The sequence below is a fragment of the Mobula hypostoma genome, chromosome X2 (assembly GCF_963921235.1).
Source record: "Mobula hypostoma chromosome X2, sMobHyp1.1, whole genome shotgun sequence".
Classification (NCBI taxonomy): Eukaryota; Metazoa; Chordata; class Chondrichthyes; order Myliobatiformes; family Myliobatidae; genus Mobula; species Mobula hypostoma.
The window spans coordinates 17,511,427-17,535,801 of record NC_086129.1 but is presented as its reverse complement, the minus strand read 5'-3'; the positions used below and the strand labels follow the sequence as shown (position 1 = coordinate 17,535,801).

The 24,375-nt window shown below is 42.8% G+C and overlaps 1 protein-coding gene across 6 annotated transcripts in view; it reads right to left on the bottom strand.

Moving 5' to 3' along the window:
* Positions 1–24,375, bottom strand: part of LOC134340898 (rho GTPase-activating protein 32-like) — a 576,830-nt gene that overhangs the window by 67,411 nt on the left and 485,044 nt on the right. For 5 of the 6 annotated variants that reach the window (XM_063038475.1, XM_063038474.1, XM_063038478.1 and 2 more), the window contains 2 exons: positions 21,942–22,091; positions 1,300–1,402 (listed from right to left, as the gene is read on the bottom strand). In XM_063038475.1, coding sequence (XP_062894545.1) covers positions 1,300–1,402; positions 21,942–22,091 — 253 coding nt within the window. The remainder of the gene's footprint in view (positions 1–1,299; positions 1,403–21,941; positions 22,092–24,375) is intronic. The other variant, XM_063038479.1, reaches the window with a different exon arrangement.

Below are 24,375 nucleotides of genomic sequence, written 5' to 3'. Positions count from 1 at the left end.
AGATTAGTACAAAAGTCTGTACTTGATGATCAAGGTGGACTTGGTGATCTGAAGAACCTGTTTACATGTGCATCCCTCTGTGACTCTAATTTGCCTTCAAACAGAAGTCCTAACACTTATCAGATCAAAAGCCTGCATTATGCCCATGCATTTCATATCCCATCTCAAGCTAAGTGTTCCAAACTAAGTACAATGTGACTAAATTGTATTGTAACAAGATCAAAATTGTGATTTATTGACAAATTATGCTGTTATACTGGCAGTCTGATCTGCCTGGAATCAAAAGGACAGCTCATTTTAGGGACCACAATGGGCTCCTCCTCAGTTTTTCCATGAGTACTGGGAAGAGGTCAAGTGGAACAGTCAGGGAATCTAACATGCATTAGCTCTTATAGACCCACTGTCCTTTGTACAATTTCGTATGGTTTGCAGCTGGCTGCTGTAAGATATATGGGTACCCAGAAAGTTCCTGCTGTGGCCTCCAATTAAGAGAGGAAATGCAGGATATAAATTAGGAATTCTTATAATTGTCAATTAAGACAATACAGTGAGGTAATTTAAAGAAATAGGGTGTGAGTTATCTCTTCAAAATCCTCTCTATTCATCAATACATGCTCTTTATCCCTTGATCCGTGGTAGCCGATTTCCATATGGTCCTTTGTCTTCCACCTTACTGCTATCCCCAGCTCTGCTTTGAAAACTATAAACCCTCCACTTTCCTCTCAGGTCTGAAGAAGAATCTCTGACTAAAAACTTTGACAGTTTGGCTTTCCACAGATATTGCTTGATTGACTGAGCTCTTCCACTACTTCTGTTCTTGTTATCTACCAGACCTGTCAGAAACATGATGGAATTCTCTCCACATGGCCGAATAAGTGCAGCTCCCATGATACTTAGAAACACTGACAATTTCGGGGACCAAGAAAACATTTGATTGTACCCTATTAATTACATTAAACATTCATTCCCTTCACCACTGCCACACTGGGTACCACCTACAAAGTACACTACAGTTATTCACCTACACTACGTAACTTATGACCACTAAAGACAGTGGGTACAAGAGAACACCATCCCAATTTGCACAGGGTCTAAATCTTGGAACTCCATATCAAACAGCATGTGGGAATACCTTAAACAAGGAAGCCAATAGTGAATGTAATATTCAGTGTTTTCTTTCTCAAGTCTTTGTTGGGTAAAACAAAATGGTCATATTGTATTCTATCCCACTTGCAATAAAGGGCAAATATGTAATTTGAGATCAATTGTCATGCCAAATACTCCAATGCAGCAGCTTACCGTAGCTTCTGAATATTGGATGCAATTCCTGAAAGTCGATAAATGCCATCCACCACTCCATATTTTTCAATAAAATCTGTGCAGCTTTTGAGTACCTGGGGGACTGAAGAGAAAAGAAAACTCATCACAAACTCAGGGAAGGAAAATACTCCTTATATTTACAGAGCAAAAAAAATAGCCAGAACTACTTTCACCACCGGACAACCGATTTCCTTTTCTGTCTCATCCAAAACATAAGCTGTTAAATGTCACTGGGTACAGTTTCATGGAACATTCCTAAATAACTTCAGACACTTTAGGGCTGGTGCATGTACAAAGTGTTTTCAGACAGGTATTTTTCTGTCACTTCTAATTCTGCAAATGCATCAGTATCACTTCACCTTAACGAGAAATTTGTTGGCTTCTATTCTGGTAGTTCTGCAGGATAAATGTGTGCCTTTTATGGAAATACTATCCAACATTTTTATCCATTAAGAAAAATTAATAGAATTCAACTGGAAATTTACCAACTCATACAATCATTGCAAAAACTATCTGGATGTTCCAGGCAACATTATGGTCAATGTTATTTTCCACATGTGTAAATGGTTTGTATGCCACTTGCTTTCAATACAAATAAACACCGCTACAACATTTCCAGGGAAATGTTTCATACATCTCGTTCTACATTTCTCCAAATGTTTGATGGGGTTATATCTGCAACAGATCCAGGATGAATGGGTTAACAGGAAGTGCCTTTCACTGGAGCCAAGGAGAATGAATTTATTGAAACAACAGATTTTCAAAGGGCTTGACCGGGGAAAAGCTAGGAGGATCTTTCCCCAATCAAGGGGATCCAGAGCTAAGTAGTACAGCTTCAAAACAAGATGTCACCAATTTAAGGTGGAACTACACGCATCTCTTAGGGCTTTGAATTTGTAGAATTCTCTACCCAATAGAACTGTGGAGGCAGTCATTGAGAATGCATTCAAGGCTGAGATAGACAGATTTTTGTACTATTAGGACATTAAGGGTTATGGAAAACAGGCATCAAAGTGCAGCTGAAGGCAAGATTCAATCAGCCAGATCATATATAATGCCAGGGAAGGCTTGCCTGATTGTATAGCCAACTTCTACTTCTCTTTCCTATGTGCTGCCAACAGTGAGTTAAGGCAAACTCCAAGGCTGGCCTGTCCTTCACACTATCGATTGGCTCTCTTGGGTTTGTGACCAGCCTCCCAACACCAGCCAAGACAGAACACTTAAGCACAGAAATGCACAATGCTCATTTTGTTATGATCAATACCTTGGTCACAAGTAGGGCAGTGACCAATACAACCATTATTTCACTGCAGTAACACCAATCCAGAGCATCCATTGCAACTGGTACTTCCAAACAAGTTGGGCTGATGCACTGCTTTCACACAACTTTTCTCAGGAACAACTTGAAATGCTTCACAACAATGAACTTACTGTCAATGCTTTCTTTGTCTTGTAGAATAAACCACAGATGTTTCTTACAGCAACTGTGCAGCACTGAGCTTAGTAACTTAGTTCAGAGAGCAAAATGTGCTGGCAATGACAGGGCCCTCCATTTTTCTCTCAGTTTGCTCATTGTAAAGTGATGTACAATGATACAGAAGTCAAATAGGGCAAGACATATACAATAAATGGGAGGGCATAGAGGAATGCTGATGAACAGAGGGGTCTTGGAGTTTGTCTATAATTCCCTGAAGGTGGCAACGCAGGTGGATAGAATGGTAAAGGTGGCATATAACATCCTTGCCTTCATAGCTTAAGGTATAGGACATCAAAGTTGGGATGCTACAGTGCAATTTTACAAAACATTGGTTCAACCTCACTTGGAGTATTGTGTACAGTTCTAGTTATCACACTAGAGGGATGTAATTGGGTAGGAGAGAGTGCAGAGGGGATTTAACAGAATGTTGCCTGAATTCTAGGATTTTAGTTACAGGGAGATAGTGGATAGGCTTGTTTGCTTTCCTTGGGTCGATGGAGGTTAAGGGGTGATCTGACAGATGTATGTAAAATTATGTGAGGCACAGTTAGAGTAGATAGAAACTTTTTTATATATGGTAGGGGCATCAAAAACAAGAGGACATAGCTTTAAGGTGAGAGGAAGGCATTTTATAAAAGAAATAATGATAAGTTTTTTTTTAAATACAGAGAAATTGGCTGATACCTGTTACTTACTGCCAGAGGATGTGGTGGAGTCAGATACAATGACTCCATTTAATAGAGTTTTGGACAGGCACATCAATAGGAAAATCATAGAAGGATATGGACTTATTTATGGCAGAGGGGATTAGTGTAGATGAGCATCAAGATCTGCATGGAGGAAACAATCTTAAGTTATAGAATTGTTTTGTGTTATAAGATAGAACAAGTAAGGGAAGTTTTTATTAGTGAAGCACATGTAGGATTTAAACCAGTAAAATCAGAACATCTAACAATTTATGAAAGTGCTCCCATGCACTTGTTTCCCTTGTCTTTTTAGGTGTAAGAGGGAGCAGAACCTTGGAATGTCAGGATGATGTGCGATGTGAAGGGGAACCTATAAGTAATGCTGTTTTAGTTTTCCTTCTTTACAGTGGAGAAGCCTAGGCAAGTAACTACAAGGTACTCTGTACATTGCACATTCTGAAGCCTTGCCACGGCTGGTGGAGAGAAGGAATATTAAGGATAGTGGATAGGGTGCCAATCAAGTGGACAATTTAAAACCAACACATGTATTCTGAGTCATAGAGCATAGAACAATCCCAACCCTTTGGCCCACGATGTAATGCCGACCTTTTAACCTACTCTAAGATTAATCTTACCCGTCCCACATAGCCTTCCATTTTTCTACCATCCACATGTCTATCTCAGAGTTTCTTACATGTCCCTAATGTGTCTGCCCTGGCACTGTGTTCTAAGCACTCAACACTCCCTCTGTAAAAAAAAAAAATGTCCCTGACATCCCTCTATTCTTCCTTCCCAAAATGAATGCATTATGATCAGAGATTAGTGAGCTAGGGCTTTACTCTCTGGAGAGGAGGAGGATAAGAGGAGACATGATAGAGGTATACAAGATATTAAGAGGAACAGATAGATAGTGTGGACAGCCAGCACCTCTTCCCCAGGGCACCACTACTCAATACAAGAGGACATGGCTTTAAAGTAAGGGGTGGGAAGTTCAAGAGGGATATTAGGGGAAGGTTTTTTACTCAGAGAGCGGTTGGTGCGTGGAATGCACTGCCTGAGTCAGTGGTAGAGGCAGATACACTAGTGAAATTTAAAAGACTACTAGACAGGTATATGGAGGAATTTAAGGTGGGGGGTTATACAGGAGGCAGGGTTTAAGGGTGGGCACAACATTGTGGGCCAAAGGGCCTGTACTGTGCTGTACTGTTCTATGTTCTATACCGTAAAGTTATGTCCCTTATATTATCCAATTCCACTCTGGGAAAAAATTATTTGGCTAATCACTCAATCAATGTCTCTTATCATTTTGTACACCCCTATCAAGTCACTTCTCATCCTCCTTCTCTGCAAAGAGAAAAGCCTAGCTCATTCCACCTATGCTGGTAAATCTCCTCTGTTCCTTCTCTAAAGCTTCATACATTCTTCTATAATGAGGTGACCAGTACTGAACAGAATATTCCAAGTGTGGTCTAACCAAAGTTTCATAAAGCTGTAACATTACCTCGCAGCTCTTGAACCCAATCCCCTGACTACGAAGGCTAACACACCATACACCTTATCACTCTCAACTTGCACTGCAACTTTGAGGGATCTAAGGACATGAATGCCAAGATCCCTCTGTTCTTCCACCCTGTTGAAAATCCTCCCATTAACCCATATTCTGCCTTCAAGTTTGACCTCAAAAGTAAATCACTTCATACTTTCCTGGGTTGAACTTCATTTGTCACTTCTCAGCCCAGCTCTCCATGGTATTGATGTCCCAGTGTAACCTACAACAACATTCTGCACTATCCACAGCACCACCAACCTTCATGTAACCAACAAACTTACTAACGTCCCTTTCCACTTGCTCATCCAAGTAATTTATTAAAAATCACAAAAAGCAAGCATCCCAAAACAGATCCCTTGGAATACCACTAGTCACGGATTTCCAGACAGAATTTGATCCATCTACTACCACCCTTAAGACTTCAGTGGGCAAGAAAATTATGAATCTACACAGCCAAGTTTCCCTGCATGCCATGGCTCCTGCCCTTCTGAATAACTTTCGCATGTGCATTTGTTTCCTTGATCTCTGCAGCACTGTGCTAATTTTTCATGGATGAAGTACTCCTGTCGATCACAGAAATGACACTTATTAAATCATAGCCTCAGGCAATGTTGAATTAAAGTCAGGGGAAAAAAAGTTTATTAAAAAACTTTGAAGCAAATTGTAATGTGAGAGCAGCCACTTTAATTTCTTGCCCTTTACCATGTCCATGCCCTGCTCTTCAGTACCTGGATTTTAGCAGCAACCTGCAAGATACTTTCTGGTGATCATTCAGTTTCTAATTCCTCTATCCTACTAGGGATTGGAGCTACACAAAAGGGCATCAGATATTGACCTTTAATATTGCATCAATGCCTATAATCTGAATGCTGACCATCCAATCACTTCATATTGAGTGGTTGTGTTTGGGTGCTCCAGTTATCCTCTGTCGAACACACTATAGTAGACCAGGATTACTCTGCAACATCAGTTCCACTTCCCTGCCTTTACTTCTTCCCAATCTACACTCTTACTCTCTTGTGGACTATGCACACTTGAGCAATCAATTTGTCTGTTCTTCACCCAGATTTTGACTTCCCTGCCATATTATACACCAATTTGTTTTAGATTTTCAATAACATCAGTTTATATTTTACTTGCCCCTGATTTTTCCAGCCCAGAGACTACATCACAATATAAGTCATCGATCATATACATCATGCCTAGTAAGGCAATAGTTGGCACACAGATCAGGTCTATACCAATCCTTGATTCAATGTGGGACCCAACATTTAAATGGACCTGAGAGAGAATTGGAGACCTCCCTCCTACTGGCCCCTACATTACAAGCTCCACAATTACTCCCCCACTTGATCAGTTTTTTCTTCCCCTCTAGCTCTATCACTCTTTTCCACTCTAGGACAAAGGACAAACACAAGAGTCTCTGCAGTGGCTGGAAATCTCGAGCAACACAAACAAAGTGCTAGAGCACACCATCTACGGAGGGAAATGAACAGTCAATGTTTAGGGCCGAGATCCCTTCATTGTGGTGTTGCCAGGACAAAGGACAGAGTGACCACTGCTTGTACTTCTGAGGGGAACAAAAAGAGGTGGGATGATGGACATATGAAGGATCTATTAAAGAGCTTCAGAGAATGGGCAAAATAATGAAGACACTTCTGTTTTTGAATGACAGTTGTATAGCCTTAGCAAATTCTGATGGTGACATGGGAAGCTATTGGATTTTGCCCTTTCTGTAATGATAAGGAAAACATGGAAACAATTAATACATTCAAAATTGGCAGAACATGAACAAAGGGCACAGATACATTAGAACTTAAAGCAGATTGCAGCACAAGCAGAGATCACTTGCACTCTGAACCTTGTGCTTCTTTTCCATGATCACGAAACCAGTTTGCTAACTTTCCAGGACTAATGATACGAGTTCCAGCAGCAAAGGCTAGCATAAGTTGCAAGTGTCCTCACTCCAAGTGCACAGCATGTAACCAATGAGGAGCTAATTAAGAGCAGGTTGCACTTCAAACTACTGTTACACTCATTATGAGACAAACCGGAATTTGCTCTTAGGTTTATGAGATGAATTATGGTAACAAAGATATCTTATTCTGAAACAGCTTTGACTGGGGACAATATCAACTACAAAGATTGGCTACTACATCACTAGAATTAAAATTCTACTTAGCAGGAAACATCCAGAAACCACATTTGATGAAAATTACTTTCACTTTACTCAACAGAAATCAAACAAGGGGGTTGCTCAGGCAATGGAGAACTTTAGATTTCACCAACCTCACTCCATATGTGACAACTTTAGCTTTAGCTGCCTGGGCATTAAGCTCCAGAGTTACCCTCCTGTGAACCCTGCTGCCTCTCTAAGCTCTCTTCTCTTTTAAGACATTTCTTACAATGTGTTCTATATCCAAACTTGTAATCACCTGATCTAATACATCCTGCAACAATGATCTTAATCTAGTTATACTGTTCAAGAATCTTGAATGCTTTATGTTAGTTTCCTTTCTCTCTCATTTATAATATAGTGACTCTCACAGCTTTAATGACTGCCAGGTCTACATTCACATCACGCTGTGTAAGTATGTTCCCTGTAAACCTTTTACTGGCTTTAGTAGGTTAATGGCTTTTTGTAGTTACAGACCCTTGTTCAGGACTCACCCACAAGCAGATAGTTTCTCCACATGCATCCTTCCATCCAAGGAGCAAACTGCTGCTGGAGTGCCAGTAAATCAACACATTTAATACACAGCCAAAACAAATGGGAAAGGACAAACTTAGCAATGTGAGAAAGATAAGGCTTCATCCTCAGTGCAAAAATGACTAGGTTCCACCATTCACAAGATGAACTAAAAACCATTCAGCACTGATGTCGATACTTACAACCTGTTCGGGTTGTGCTGAATCAGTTGACACACACGTGGCATGTGTTAGGTCGAAATCTTTTCAGTTCAATCCTACTCCTTTTCTCTCCTATCACCCTAAAATCAGGAGATGCATTTGATGGCAAAAATAAATCAATGTGTGAAGCATATAGCCTTCCATTGTTTTGTCAATTAAGCTACAGCCAATATTGGGCAGTATTGATTTGTCCAAGAGCGGGAAACAGTGAATCACCTTGAAGGTGATGATGATAATATTTGGAGAGGATGGAAAAAAGACAAAGGGAAGACGTACTAAACAAGTAACAAGCTACCATGGTACCATTTTCTAACAAATATTAGAAATGATCAATAATGATCTAATTGCCAAGACTAGTGTCAGGTAAAATTATAGAATTACACAATTTGAATCATAAATTTGTCCCATTGCACTCTGGGATATCAACTATTATGGTTCCCCATAGAGATCTCATGCTCTTTCCCTACAGCCCTGCTAGTTATTCTTTTGGACATGACTATCCAGCTCCACTTTGAAGGCACTGATTGAAACTCTTTTCATCCCCTCCCCTTGTCAGTGTCTTGCCCCTAAACCCAGGGTTCCCAACCTTTTTTATGCGATGGACCAATACCATTAAGCAAGGGGTCCACGGACCCCAGGGTGGGAACCCTTACTACAAACAGCAACTTCCAGATCTGAACTACTAACTATAAAAAAAAATTCTTAATCACAATCCCCTTCTTCTTTTTGCCCAGAACGTTATGGATATTTGTCAGAAGCATTCTGAAAATCTGCAGACACAAGATCCAATGCTTTCCCATCTCCAGCCTTATGTGGTACCTTACTGGCTTTCCCTCATCAACTGAAATGGAAGCAATTTCTAATTACAGTCACTCCTTTCACAGCCTCAGGAAGCTTCACAAATGAATGACTTGGAAATGTCGTCTTCTTGAAATATGTTTAAAATCATTTAATCATGGTTCTGCACTCTTCCCCAGCAGCATTGAAACTATCCTCTTAAAGTCATAATAGACTTACTCTGTAACTGTAACCAGTCAAAACTATCCATCCTCCATTTTCTCAGTCTGTCTGAAGCCTTTCATACTGTTGACCAGATTAGTTTTCTGCAACACCAGCTTCATTCTCCAGAAGGATCAGGCTGCCCTCAACTGGTTTAATTCTGAACCATCTTGCATTAAATAAATAACATTGCCCTATTACTGTTCTTTTCCATGGATCTTTACCTCTGCAGTTCAAGAAACAACTCCTGACACCCTCCTTCCTTGTCCATACAATGTCCTTCAGTCATACTGTTTAAAATACAATGGTGCGGATCTTGCTGGCACAGCCCCACTATATACAATTGCCTTCACTATCTCCCTTTCTCCCAGACTAAACCCATCCAGATGTGGTTCATCTTGTGTCCTGATCTCCAGCAGTGCAGTACAAGAAATTCCACACCCAAAAATGTCTCTGAAAACTTTGACAGCTGGTAAAGTCACAGACCCCAACTACAATGTCTGACAAATATTTCTGTTTGGCCAATCAAAGCTGGTTGTCACTGAATTGATGTGACAATTACAGGCATTTAACATAATTGACACAAAGTAAGAAAAGTTATTTTAAAAAAAACAGCCCAGTACACTAAAGATCTAAACAATTAAATTATTTATAAACTCTAAGGATTAACTTGGCTTTCTTTCCCACAGCATTTTAGTAAAATCTACAAGTTCTCAGATCCTGCACCAGGATCCAAGAAGTGATTCCACAGTATAAAGGCAAGCCAAACTCGTTCCCATTAAACAGTAAGTGACAGGCCATTCTCAAATTTCACACGTATTGATGAACCCCAGTTTGACTTCAGCACAAACCTTCTTGCACAGTCGTCTGTCTCTGATCCATTACATTGCTTCTTAGCTGAATGCTGTGATGTATAGATGTGATGGTTCAGTCCCTAGTCCTGCTCCCCCAAACTGGAACATTTGACAGTGAAGTGCTGACTATTCTACCTACCAAGAGAGTTCTCCACCATCATCCTGACTACAGTCTGCCTCTCATCTCAGGCAGACATCAAGAAGTGCACAGCAATAGTCAAGATCTGGACGCCAAAGTTGGAAAACTAAAGTATTGATTATTGACTTCAGGAAGGGGAAGAAGGGCATACGTGCCAGTCCACATTGGGTGACTGGCAGCAGAGAGGATCAGTAGCTTTAAACTCCTGGGATTTAACATATCAGATAACCTATACTGGCCTTAGCACATAGATGCAATTACAAGAAAGGCATACAAGGGTCTTTACTTTCTTTGAAGATTAAGGAGGCTTAGCATGATCAGAGTGACAAGCTTCTACAGTTGTACTGTTGTAAGTATCCTGACTGGCTGCATCATGGCTTGGTGCAATTTGAATGCATTGGAATATAAAATGTTGTGAGAATAATGAACTCAGCCCAATACTTCATGGGTACATCCGTCCCCCTCCATTGGTAGTATCTACACCAGGTGGTGCCTCAAGAAGGCAACATCTATCAAAGATCTCCACCATTCCCTTTCTTGCAGCTACCATCAAGCAAGGTACAGAAGCCTGAAGTCCCACACCATCAGGTTCCAGAACAGTTATTTCCCTTCAACCACTGAGTTCTTGAACCAACTTCCAGAACCCTAATCACAACTTCAGTATAGCAATATTAATGATTGCAGTAGTTTTCTGCTATAATTCTGCAAATTCTTATGTAATTTTGGTAAATTATGTTCTTCCTGAGAATGTTGTAACTCTATTATGATGTGACTGTGATGTTACTGCACCGGTGCACCTGTGTACTTGTGCATAAGACAATAAGCAGATTTTGAACTGACTCCGAAGTAAACAATGAAGCATGAAGAGCAACACACACAAAATGCTGGAGGAACACAGCAGGCCAGGCAGCATTCACACAGAGGATTAAAGAGTCGACATTTCAGGCTGAGACTCTTTATTAGGACTGGAGGAGAATGGGGAAAGAGGGATTCTGGTTTCTTCCCCCTTCCTTTCCAGTCCTGATGAAAGGTCTCGGCCCAAAATGTTGACTGTTTATTCCTTTCCATAGATGCTGCCTGACCTGCTGAGTTCCTCCAGCATTTTGTGTGTGTTGCTCTGGATTTCCAGCATCTGCAGAATTTCTTGTGTTTCAGAGAAGCATCAACTTATTGTATCCTGTCCTCCCAAAAATTCCAACCTTGGCTATGGATTCCATTCCTCTCCCACCCAAGAATAAACAATTGCTCACGTAATCCAGTCTGACCCAGAATTTAGCTGGCAAGCCATATCCTCTTCATCACAGTCATCGTAACGCGAACCCAATGACCTTGATGTGGCTAAAACCTCCACCCTTTTCCAATGCTCTCTTATTTTTCATCCTTCACATCACATTTTCCATTTATCTAAAATACTACTGAACCAAAAACATGCTGAAATTACAAAGCTCATTTTCTTATTCAAATCCCCATGTGGTCCTGTACCTTTATTTTGTTCCATTGCCACTGTGGGCACCGCTCAAAACTTCTGTGATACAAGAACACAGTTTAGGTACGAAAATGGAGCAAGCTATGATCCAGTTAGGTCTAATAGTCAAAATGGTACATCTGTTTATAGAAGCAGACAACCCTCACATTTTTAAAAATTAATTCTTGCTGAATGAATATCAAAGCTAGAGCCAGAACTTATTTCCAATTCTTATGTTTCTTTGAGAAGATGGCGGTGAATCACCTTATGTCTCTTGGAACCCAGAGAACTTGCGTTCCAATGATAAAGAAAAAAATGCAAGGAACTAACCCACCATTAGTGGGTAAGTAAAAATAGTTAAAGATATATGAAATTAAAGGAAAAAAGCAAAGTGGGGAGGGAGGGAGGAGTATTCAAAGAAGCAAGCAGGAGCAGTCAGCACATTTTGCATGCCACAGTTCCAGAGGAGACATTGGATTGCGTAGAGAGAGAGTGTTTAAATGAAGCAAACAGGCTCAGTCGGTACATTTTGCGCAGCTCGGCTCCCGAGGAGACATTGGATTGCGTAGAGGGAGGGAGTGTTTAAAAGAAGCGAGCAGGGCCAGTCGGCACATTTTGCGCACCACGGTTCCCGAGGAGACATTGGATTGCGTAGAAGGAGGGAGTGTTTAAAAGAAACGAGTAGGGGCAGTCGGCACATTTTGCGCACCACAGTTCCCAAGGAGACATTGGATTGCGTAGAAGGAGGGAGTGTTTAAATGAAGCGAGCAGGGGCAGTCGGCACATTTTGCGCACCACAGTTCCCAAGGAGACATTGGATTGCGTAGAAGGAGGGAGTGTTTAAATGAAGCGAGCAGGGGCAGTCGGCACATTTTGCGCTCCATGGTTCCTGAGGAGAGATTGGATTGCATAGTGGGAGAGACAGTTTCAAAGATCATTTACTATCAAAGTATGTAAATATACTATCTACAACCTTGAGATTCGTCTCCTTACAGCCACAAAACAAAGAAACCATATAGAACCCATTAAAAAATGACCGTCAAACATGCAATGAGCAAACAAAAAGAACAAATCATGCAAACAACAAAAAGTAAGCAAATAACATTCAGAACTGAAGTTCAGAAAAGTGAGTTCACAACCAGAAAGGCAGTCATCACTGCAGCTGCTCCAGGAGCCTGTTAGTTGCAAGCCACAGGTTCAGTTTAGCGCAGAGATGAGTAAACCTCGCTGAGCAGCAAGCTGAACATCGGCCCACCCTTCACCTCCAGCCTCCACTCCTTGAACTTTTTAATCTGGCCGGCCGCTTAAATCAGTCAGACATCAGTTTATACCTCGCTCTTGGACCCAGCTCCTGCCACTTTGATATACTCTCAGGCCCGTGCCCAGGCATCTCGATTCGGTCCATACCCAAACTTTCCAATCTGTGTCGGCACTTAAACCGGTCAAACATTGGCACGTTCCTTGCTCTAAAGGCCTGGGCCCCTCCAATGTTGAAAAAAGCGAGTAGGGGCAGCTGGCACATTTGCGCACCAATGGAGACACTGGATTGCATAGAGGAAGAGAGAGTTTAAAAGAAGCGAGCGAGGCAGTCTGCGTATTTTGCGCTCCACAGTTCTTGAGGAGACATTGGATTGCGTACAGGGAGAGAGCATTTAAGAGGCGAGCGGGAGCTGTCGGCACATTTTGCACTCCATAGTTTCTGAAGGGACATTGGATTGTGCATAATAAGGCATTTGGCAAGGTCCAATAAAAAGAAGTTAGGTTGAAATGCTTGCGGGCTTTTGTATTTCTGGTGGTCCAACTGAGTCACGATTCATAAACAAAGGCAAACAAAAATAAAGCAGGGACAACCAGACCGGCCATTATGTGAGGGTTGGGGAGGCTTTGGCGAGAACAGACTTGAGCAAGTAAGTAGGTAGGTTTCTTCTTCTTCATTCTTCGAACTTCATTCTTCATCTGTTAGTGCATAGTTAGAGCAATGAGGATGTGCTCCAGGGGTAGTGTTGTGTTCTTTGTGTTAGATATGTGAATCCTGGGAGACCTCCAGCCTCCCGATAACTGCATCTGCATCAGGTGCACTGAGCTACAGCTCCATAGAGAATGTGTTAAAGAACTGGAGTTGCAGCTTGATGACATTTGGCTCATACGGGAAACTGAGTGAGTGATAGACAGGAGCTACAGGGAGGTAATCAGTCACCCCTAAGTTGCAGGAGGCAGGTAACTGGGTGACTGTCAGAAGGAAGGGAAATGGGCAACCAGTGCGGAGTACCCTGTAGCTGTTCCCGTCAATAATAAATACACCGCTTTGGACACTTTTTTTTTGTGGGGGAGAGGGGAGTGAACAACCTACCAGGGTGAAGCCGTAGCAATGAGGTCTCTGGCACTGAGGATAAGAAGGGAAGGGGGGAAAAGCGGACTGCAATAGTGATAGGGGATTCCATAGTTAGTGGAGCAGATACAGGATTCTATGGATGTGATAGAGACACCTGGATGGCAAGTTGACTCCCAGGTGCCAGGGTCAGGGTCAGGGGTCAGTAACTTCTGAACTGCTGTCTGTGCCATGCGCAAGTGAGGGCAAGAATAGGATGATTTTCAAATGAATGCATGGCAGAGGAACTAGTGCAGAGGGAGGGATTTCGGTTTTCTGGATCATTGGGATTTCTTCTGGGGAAGGTATGACCTGTACAAAAAGTTTGGGTTACACCTGAACCAGAGGGGTCCAATTATCCTTGTGGGCAGGTTTGCTGAAACTGTTGGAAAGGGTTTAAACTGATCTGGCAGGGGGTTGGGGGAACCTAGTAATGGGATCAGCTATTCTGGATTGGGTGTTGTGTAATGAACTGTATTTGATTAGGGAGTTTAAGATAAAGGATAGAATTCACCCTGCAGTTTGAGAGGGAGAAGCTAAAGTCAAATGTATCAGTATTACAGTGGAGTAAAGGGAATTAAAGAGGTATGATAGAGGAAGTGACTAAAGTTGAATGGATGGGGACACTAGCAAGGATGACAGAACAGCAATGGCTAGAGTTTATGGGAGCAATTTGGAAGGCACGGGATAGATATCCCAAATAAGTATTCTAAAGATCAGATGAACAACTGTGGCGGATTAGAGAAGTCGCAAAAGAGGGGGCATACAACAGAGCAGAAATTAATGGGCACTTGGATGATTAGGAAGCTTTTAAAAACCAACAGATGGCAAAAAGATTAAATATGAAGGTAAGGAGCAAAAAGATTAAATATGAAGATAAGCTAGCCAATAATATCAAAGAGGATAGCAAAAGTTTTTTTTCAGATATATGAAGAGTAATAGAGAGGTGACAGTAGGTATTGGATTAGTGGACAATGATGCTGGAGAGGTAGTAATGGGGTCAAGGAAATTGAGGACGACCTGAATAAGTATTTTTCATCAGTCTTCATTGTGAAAGGCACCAGTAGCATGTCTGAAGTTCGAGACTGTCGGGGGCAGAAGTGAGTGAAGTTGCTATTACAAGGGAGAAGGTGCTTGGGAAATTGAAAGGTCTGAAGGTAGATAAGTCCCCTGGACCAGATTGGCTCATAAGATCATAAGACAAAGGAGCAGAAGTAGGTCATTCGGCCCATCGAGTCTGCTCCGCCATTTTATCATGAGCTGATCCATTTTATCCTATTTAGTCCCACTGCCCCGCCTTCTCACCATAACCTTTGATGCCCTGGCTACTCAGATACCTATCAACCTCTGCCTTAAATACGCCCAATGACCTGGCCTCCACTGCTGCCCGTGGCAACAAATTCCATAGATTCACCACCCTCTGACTAAAAAAATTTCTTCGCATTTCTGTTCTGAAAGGGCGCCCTTCAATCCTGAAGTCATGCCCTCTCGTACTAGACTCCCCCATCATGGGAAACAACTTTGCCACATCCACTCTGTCCGTGCCTTTTAACATTCGAAATGCTTCTATGAGGTCTCCCCTCATTCTTCTAAACTCCAAGGAATACAGTCCAAGAGCGGACAAACGTTCCTCATATGTTAACCCTCTCATTCCCGGAATCATTCTCATGAATCTTCTCTGTACCCTCTCCAACGTCAGCACATCCTTTCTTAAATAAGGAGACCAAAACTGCCCACAGTACTCCAAGTGAGGTCTCACCAGCGCCTTATAGAGCCTCAACATCACATCCCTGCTCCTATACTCTATTCCTCTAGAAATGAATGCCAACATTGCATTCACCTTCTTCACTACCGACTCAACCTGGAGGTCGAGGGAATCCTGTACGAGGACTCCCAAGTCCCGTTGCATCTCAGAACTTTGAATTCTTTCCCCATTTAAATAATAGTCTGCCCGTTTATTTTTTTCTGCCAAAGTGCATAACCATACACTTTCCGACATTGTACTTCATTTGCCACTTCTCTGCCCATTCTTCCAATCTATCCAAGTCTCTCTGCAGACTCTCCGTTTCCTCAGCACTACCGGCCCCTCCACCTATCTTCGTATCGTCAGCAAACTTAGCCACAAAGCCATCTATTCCATAATCCAAATCGTTGATGTACAATGTAAAAAGAAGCAGCCCCAACACTGACCCCTGTGGAACACCACTGGTAACCGGCAGCCAACCAGAATAGGATCCCTTTATTCCCACTCTCTGCTTCCTGCCAATCAGCCATGGGCTCTTATCTTGTTAAGTAGCCTCATGTGTGGCACCTTGTCAAACGCCTTCTGAAAATCCAAATATACAACATCCACTGCAGCTCCCTTGTCTAGCCTACTGGTAATTTCCTCAAAAAATTGTAATAGGTTTGTCAAGCAGGATTTTCCTTTAAGGAATCCATGCTGAGTTCTGCCTATCTTGTCATATCTTGTCATATGCCTCCAGGTACTCTGTAACCTCATCCTTGACAATCGACTCCAACAACTTCCCAACCACCGATGTCAAGCTAACAGCTCTATAATTTCTTTTTTGCTTCCTTGCCCCCTTCTTAAATAGCGGAGTGACATTTGCAATCTTCCAGTCTTCCGGAACCATGCCAGAATCTACCGACTTTTGAAAGATCATCGCTAATGCCACCGCAATCTCCACAGCTACTTCCTTCAGAACACGAGGGTGCATTCCATCTGGTCCAGGAGATTTATCGACCTTTAGCCTATTCAGCTTCCTGAGTACTTTCTCTGTCGTAATTGTGACTGCGCACACTTCTCTTCCCTGCCACCCTTGAGTGTCCGGTATCCTTCTGTCTTCCTCAGTGAAGACTGATGCAAAATACTTGTTCAGTTCCTCTGCCATCTCCTCATCTCCCATTACAATTTCTCCAGTATCATTTTCTATCGGTCCTATATCTACCTCACCTGTCTTTTACTCTTTATATACTTGAGGGTATATATCTGAGGGTTCTGAAAGAGGTAGCTGAAGAAATTGTACAGGCATTAATCATGATTTTTCAAGAATCACTGGAACTCCGGAATACTTCTGGAGGACTAGAATATTGCAAATGCCACTCTTCAAGAATGGAGGGAGGCCCAAGAAAGGAAATTATAGGCAAGTTAGCCTGACCTCAGTGGTTGGGAAGATATTGGAGTCGATTGTTAAGGATGTGGTTTTGGGGCACTTGGAGGCACATGATAAATTGGGCCAAATCAGCATGGTTTCCTGAAGGAATGATCTTGCCTGGCAAATCTGTTGGAATTCTTTGAAGAAATAACAAGCAGAAAAGACAAAGGAGAATCAGTGGATGTCGCTTATTTGGATTTTCAGAAGCCCTTTGACAAAGTGCTACACGGGGCTGCTTCGCACAATGAGACCCCATGGGCGGAAGCTGGAGGTGGAACTGGATGAATCGGTCATTCGGAAGGCTAAGTGTTTGATAGTCAGGACATACAGGTAGTTACACCAAAGGTACAGGACACAGGTAACTGAGTGTCCATCAGGAGGGGCAAAGGAGACAGGCAGCCCTATAGCAATTCCCTTCAACAACAGGTATACCACTTTGGATACTGTTGGGGGAGACCTAGCAGAGGAAAGCAACAGCAGTCAGGACTCTGGCACTGATGCTCAGAAGGGAAGGGGGAGAAGTGGCAAACTATAGTGATAGGAGATTCATCGGTTCAGGGAACAGAAAGGAAGTTCTGTGGACAAGAAAAAGACTCCCAGATGGTATGTTGCCTTCAGGGTGCCAGGGTCAGGGACGTCTCAGATCAAGTCCTCAGCATTCATAAGTGGGAGAGTGAGCAGCCAGGGCTTATGATCCATGTCGGCACCAATGACATGGGTAGGAGGGGGTAACAAGGTACTGCAAAGTGAGTTCAGGGAGTTAGGTGCTAAATTAAAGGACAGGACCTCTAGGGCTGTGATCTCAGGATTGCTACCCATGACATGTGCTAATCAGGCCAAAAATAAGAAGATCATACAGTTGAACACATGGCTAAGAAGATAGTGCAGGAAGAGGGGTTCCAGATTTTTGGATCATTTGACTCTCTCCTAGGGAAGATGGGCCTGTAAGAAATGGACAGTTTGCACCTGAACTGGAGGGGGACTAATATTCTAGTGGGAAGGTTTGCCAGTGCTGCACGGGGGTGGGGCTTCAACTAGAGTTGAAAGGGGATGTGAACTACAGCGCCAGAAGAGAGAATGAGTGGTTGTGGAGAAAGATATTGTTAAAGCTTATGTACATACAAGATAAGAAATGAGAAGGTTGATCATGGTAAGACTAATGTTCTGAACTGCGTCTATTTCAATGCAAGTAGTATTGTAGGAAAGGCCGATAAGGTTAGGGCATGGATCAGCACTTGGAATTATGACATTGTAGCCATTAGTAAGACTCAGTCGCAGGGGAGCGGGGGGGGGGGGTGCGGTGCAGAACTGGCAGCTCAATGTTCTGTGGTTCTGTTGTTTTAGACGTGTAGAGCGGGAGGGATTAAAGGAGGAGGGGTGGCTTACTAGTCAGGGAAAATGAGACAGTGCTCAGACAGAACAGGCTTGAGAGCTCATTTAATGAGACTTCATGGGTAGAACTGAAGAATAAGAAAGGTAAGACCAGGACATTGGGATCGTATTACAGATTTCCCAACAGACCACGAGGTTTAGAAGAGCAAATAAGAAGAGAGATCACAGACTGTTGCAAGAAACAGAAGGCTGTGATAGTAGGTGATATTAACTTTCCATGTATTGACTGGGGCTCCCATACTGTAGAGCTAGATGAGAAAAGTTTGTCAAATGTGTTCAGGAAAGATTCCTTAATCAGTATACAGAAGTTCTAACGAGACAGTGTGCGATGCTAGATGAAGCAGTGAGACAGTGACAGAAGATTGTGTCGGGAACCATTTTGCATCTAGTTATTATAATACCACTAGTTTCAAAGTAAATATGCAAAAAGATAGATCTGGTCCGTGGGTTGAGATTCTAAATTGGAGAAGGGCCAATTCTATTGGTATTAGAAAGGATCTGGCAAGTGTGGATTGGGACAGGTTGTTTTCTGGCAAAGGTACTTGGTAAGAGGAAAGGCCTTTAAAAGTGAAATTTTGAGAGCACAGAGTTTGTATGTTCCTGTAAGAATAAAAGTCAAGGATAGCAGGGTTAGGGATATTGGTATTTGAGAGATATTGAGACATTAGTTAAAGAAAAAGGTGTATAGCAGGTATAGGCAATAGGAACAAATAAGGTAATTGAAGAGTACAAGAAATGCAAGAGAACACTTAAGAAGGAAATCAGAAGGGCTAAAAGAAGACCTGAGGTTGCTCTAGCAGACAAGGTGAAGGTGAATCCTCAGGGCTTCTACAGATATATTAAGAGAAAAAGAAGTGGGAGGGGCAAAACTGATCCTCTGAAAGATCAGAATGGTAATCTATGCATGGAGCCAAAAGAGATGGCGGAAGATCTTAAATCATTTTTTTTGCATCTGATTTACTCGGGAGACAGACACAGTCTACAGAAGTGAGGCAATGCAGCAGCAAGATCACGTATCCTATACAGATTACAGAGGAGGAGGTGTTTGCTGTCTTGAGGCAAATTAGGGTGGACAAATCCCCAAGGCCTGACAAGGTGTTCCCTCAGACCCTGTGGGAGGCTAGTGCAGAAGTTGCCTGGGCCCAAGCAGAGATATTTAAAACATACATAGCCATGGGTCAGGTATCAGAGGATTGGAAGATAGCTAATGTTATTCTGCTGTTTAAGGAAGGTTCTAAGAATAAGCCAGGTAACTATAGGCCGGTGAGCCTGACATCAATAGTGGGAAAGTTATTGGAAGGTATTCTAAGGGACCAGATATATAAGTATTTGGATAGACATGGACTGATTAGGGAGAGTCAGCACGACTTTGTGCATGGTAGGCCGTGCCTAAATAAACGTAAAGAACTTTTCGAGGAAGGTACCAGGAAAGTTGATGAAGGCAAGACAGTGGATATTGTCTACATGGACTTCAGCAAGGTCTTTGAGAAGGTCCCGCATGGGAGGCTGGTCAAGAAGGTTCAGTCACTCAGCATTCAAGACTGGAATGGATTAGACATTGGCTTTGTGTGAGAAGCCAGAGAGTGGTAGTAGATGGTTGCCTCTCTGACTGGAGGCCTGTAATTAGTGTTGGGTCCATTGTTGTTTGTCATCTATATCAACAATCTGGACGATAATGTGATTAACTATATCAGCAAATTTGCAGATGACACCAAGATTGGGGGTGCAGTGGACAGCGAGGAAGACAATCAAAGCTTGTAGTAGGATTTAGGCCAGCTAGAAAAATGGGCTGAAAAATAGCAAGTGGAATTTAATGCAGACCAGTGTCAGGTGTTGCACTTTGGGAGGACCAACCAGGATACAGTACTGTGCAAAAGTCTTTGGCACCCTGTCTGTGGCAGCTACTTTTGCACAATACTGTAGTAATTTTACGTATTGCTCTGTACCGCTGCCGCAAAATAACAAATTTCGTGACATATATGAGTGACGATAAACCTGATTCTGATATGAGTCTCCAAGTGGACTGTAAGTGGGAAGGGGGCAGAGAGAGGAGAAATTATGGTTGGGAAAAGTGGAAGGGAGAGGGGAGGGAGTGGGAAGCACCAGAGAGACATTCTATAATGATCAATAAACCAATTGTTTGGAATCAAATGACCTTGTCTGGTGTCTCAGGGCTGGGTGTGTCCACACATGTACCACCCCTCCACCACCTGCCCCACAGCCCTCCTGCAGCACTTTACACTCACCATTCCCAACATTCTTCTCTCCTGCCAGATTTACAAACTCACTCTCCGCTCTAAGTCAACAAATACAGTAATGTACAAAAGTCTTAGGCAATACATGCACTGAAGACTTTTGCACAGGTCTTAACGGTGAGCGGTAGGGCATTAAGGAGTGCGGTAGAACAGAGGGATCTGGGAATACAGGTCCATAATTCATTGAAAATGGTATTACAGGTAGATAGGGCCGTAAAGGAAGTTTCTGTGATTAGGAAGCGGGTGGGGGTGGGGTTAAAATGCACAGTAATTATGGGAAAGATTGAAGGGAAGAAAGCAAAAGGAAGGCAAGGACAAATGAGGATGGAGACAGCAGCCAGAGAACTGGAAATGAATACCAATGAATTGATCCACTTGACCAGAAACAGGAGTGTGTGGGCCATGGCAGTCAAAGCTCAAACTGGGCATGGCACCTGATGATGATGATGACAACCTACCAGAAAGATGTAAATAAGACTGAAAGAGTGTAAAGAAAGTTTGCAAGGATGTTGCTGGGACCCGAGGACCTGAGTTATAGGGAAAGATTGTATAGGTTTGGACTTTATTCCCTAGAACGTAGAAGATAGAGGGGAGCTTTGATAGAGGTATACAAAATTATGAGGCTTATAGTTCAAATTCAAAGCTAAAGTAATAATAGGGGAAATGCAAGCAAGCTTTTTTTCAACAAGGTTGGCTGAGACTACAACCAGTGGTCACAGGTTCAGGGTGAAATGTCAAAGGGGAAAAATGAGGGAGCATTTCTTCACTCAGAAGCTGGTGAAAGTGTGGAACAAGCTGCCACTGCAAGTGGTAGATGCAGGTTCAATTTTAACATTTAACAGAAATTTGGACAGGTACATGGATGGGAGGGGTATGGAGGGCTGTGGTCTGGGGGCAGGTCGATGGGAGTAGGCAGATTAACAGGTCAGCACAGACTAGAACCTGTTTCTATGTGTTCTATGGCTCAAGAAAGTGAATCTGGAGTATTAATATTTTGCAGTATATGGACAAAAGTAACGTCCTAATCGAAAGGGAGGGAGAAACTCAGGAAAATTACAGTAACCAGGGCAATAGTACTGAGCAAACTGTTGGAGACTACCACTGTAACCCAGTGTCTGTCATTACTTTAATAAAAAGTAAATTAGTAAAATCATGGAACCACACACTACTGAGGTTTTCTGAATGGAACGTTTCACCTGCACGAAAGAGAGAGACACGCACTCATTAACATCATTAAAATAAGGACTGGGAATTATTTAGAGTTGTATTTCAACAGATCTGCCCAGTATAGTACATTACTGAACAGGAGTCTAGGCAAGGTGGAATATTTACTGGAGTCCTCACTTTGCAACCACTCCATTTTGGTCCTTACCATCTTGGCCAGAGTTTAGCAAGTGTTCGCCGAGGTCACAGCCAAACACACGCTCCTTCAGGATTCCTCGCTGCTTCAGCTTTTGTTTGGTTGGCCGTGACTTCATGAAGGTGCGTAGGAAGGTTATGAGCTTGCCGTGCTTTTTTGAAACTGCCGAACAAAAACAAGAATAGAAGAGGAAATTTAGTCTATTGGGTTTTACATCAAAGTGTATCTGAACTTTCAATAAAACTACAGCTCATTCTTCTGTTTTGCAACTGGCTCACCATGATCTTCCCAAGAGGCAGATCAAACTAAGCTATGATTTATTGGGCAGTGGCATTGCTTGTGCTTTGCTGGGCTGTGCTCATCGGTAAAGACTCCACTGTAAACGCTGGTCCATTTCACAGTGAGCACCTACAGATGTCACACACTACACTGGGTGAGAGCAGTTGCCTTAATCACTATTGATCAGGTCTGAATGCTGACTGAACACAAGGTCTAAACTTCCCAGATCTGCACTGGGTTAAAATGCCGCTCTGAAAACCAGTGGATTAGTTCTGGATATTTCTTACAAGAAAATAGAAAGGCATGATAGAAACTGTTGCCTTTTCAGCAAATGAAGTAGCCCCTGCCAGCATGCTGTAAGACCAAGACAACACTCAGACCTGGGCTGATAAGTAGCAAGTAACATTTTGCGCGCCACAGTCCCAAGGTGGCACCAGATTGCTTGGAGACAGAGAGAATCTTAAAAAAGCTAGTGAGGGCAGTTGGCACATATTGCACACCACAATCCAGAGGAGACACCAGATTGCTTGGAAGGAGAAATAGTTTGAAATAAACAAACTGGGGCAGTTGACACATTTTCTGCACCACAGTCCTGAGGAGACAATGGATTGCTTGAGGGAGAGAGATATTCAAATAAGTGAGCTGCGGCAGTCAGCACATTTTGCGCACCACAGCTCCAAGGAGACACTGGATTGCTTGGTGGGAGAGAGAGTTTAAAAAAAGCGAGCGAGGGCGGTCACTACATTTTGCATACTACAATCCTGAGGAGACACCAAATTCCTTGGAAGGAAAGAGAGTTTAAAAGCGAGCAGGGGCAGTTGGCACACATTGCGTGGAACAGTCCCGAGGAGACACGGGATTGCTTGGAGGAAGAAAGTTTAAAAGAAGCGAGTGGGTTCAGTCAGCATATTTTGCGCGCAGCAGTCCCGAGGAGACACCAGATTGCTTGGAGAGAGAGAGTTTTAAAAAAGTGAGCAGGAGCAGTTGGCACATTTTGCGCACCACAATCCCAAGGACTCACCGGATTGCTTGGAGGGAGAGAGTTTAAAAAAGCAAGCGGCAGCAGCCAGCACATTTTGTGCGCCACAGTTCTGAGGAGACATTGGATTGTTTGGAAGGAGAGTTTAAAAGAAGCAAGCGGGGACAGCCAGCACATTTTGCGCGCCACTGTCCAGAGGAGACATTGGATTGCGTAGAGGGAGAGAGCGCTAAAAAGAAGTGAGTGGGGGCAGTCGGCATATTTTGCGCACCACAGTTCCCAATGAGACATTGGATTGCAGATAATTAGGCACTTGGCACGGACCATTAAAAAGGTTAGGTATAAGCGGGGTCACCGTTGTTTGAGTGGGCCAGTGTTGGACTGGGGAACTAAGGCTTTGGTTTATCAAGGCTTTGGCAAGGAGAGGCTAGGCAGCAAGGAGACTTCTTTTTGTTATTTATTCTTTCTTTATTTCTTATTGGACACTTAGAGCAGTGGGGATACCAGACAGGATATTGGGATTCTAGTCTTGCGGGATGTGGGAAGGTAGGGAGACTTCTGGTGTCCCTGATGACTACACCTGTAAGAAGAGCATCCAGCTGCAGCTTCTAGCAGACCATATTAAGGAGCTGGAGTTGGAACTGGAACTGGATGAACTCCGGATCATTCGGAGTCTTCGACAGTGAGCAGTAGGGTTGAGGAGTGTGGTAGCACAGAGGGATCTGGGAATACAGATCCTGATTTCCTTGAAAGTGGCATCACAAGCTATGGGCTAGTTGGGCTGAAGGGCCTATTTCCATGCTGTAGTGTTCTATGACTCTAACATTCACACTGCAGATGTCTCAGGCAATCAATACTGCTAACATAACAGAATCTAACTGCTTATACTTGATATTCAATGATATTACCATTGTTAAGACTGCTACCACCAATAGCCTCTCGGTCACTACTAACAAAACTTTGAACTGAACCACCCATGTTAATGCTATTACTGCAAGAGCACGTCAAAACTTGGGTACCCTACAGTGAACAACTCACATTCTGGCACTCTGAGGGCCTTCCACCAACGACTAGGCTGGTCAAAGATATGATGGATTACTGGTCTATTTGCCTGGATGAATGCAATGCCAACTCACCTCAAGAAATGCAATACCAGATAGAAGAAAGAAGCCCTACTTGTTTGGCACC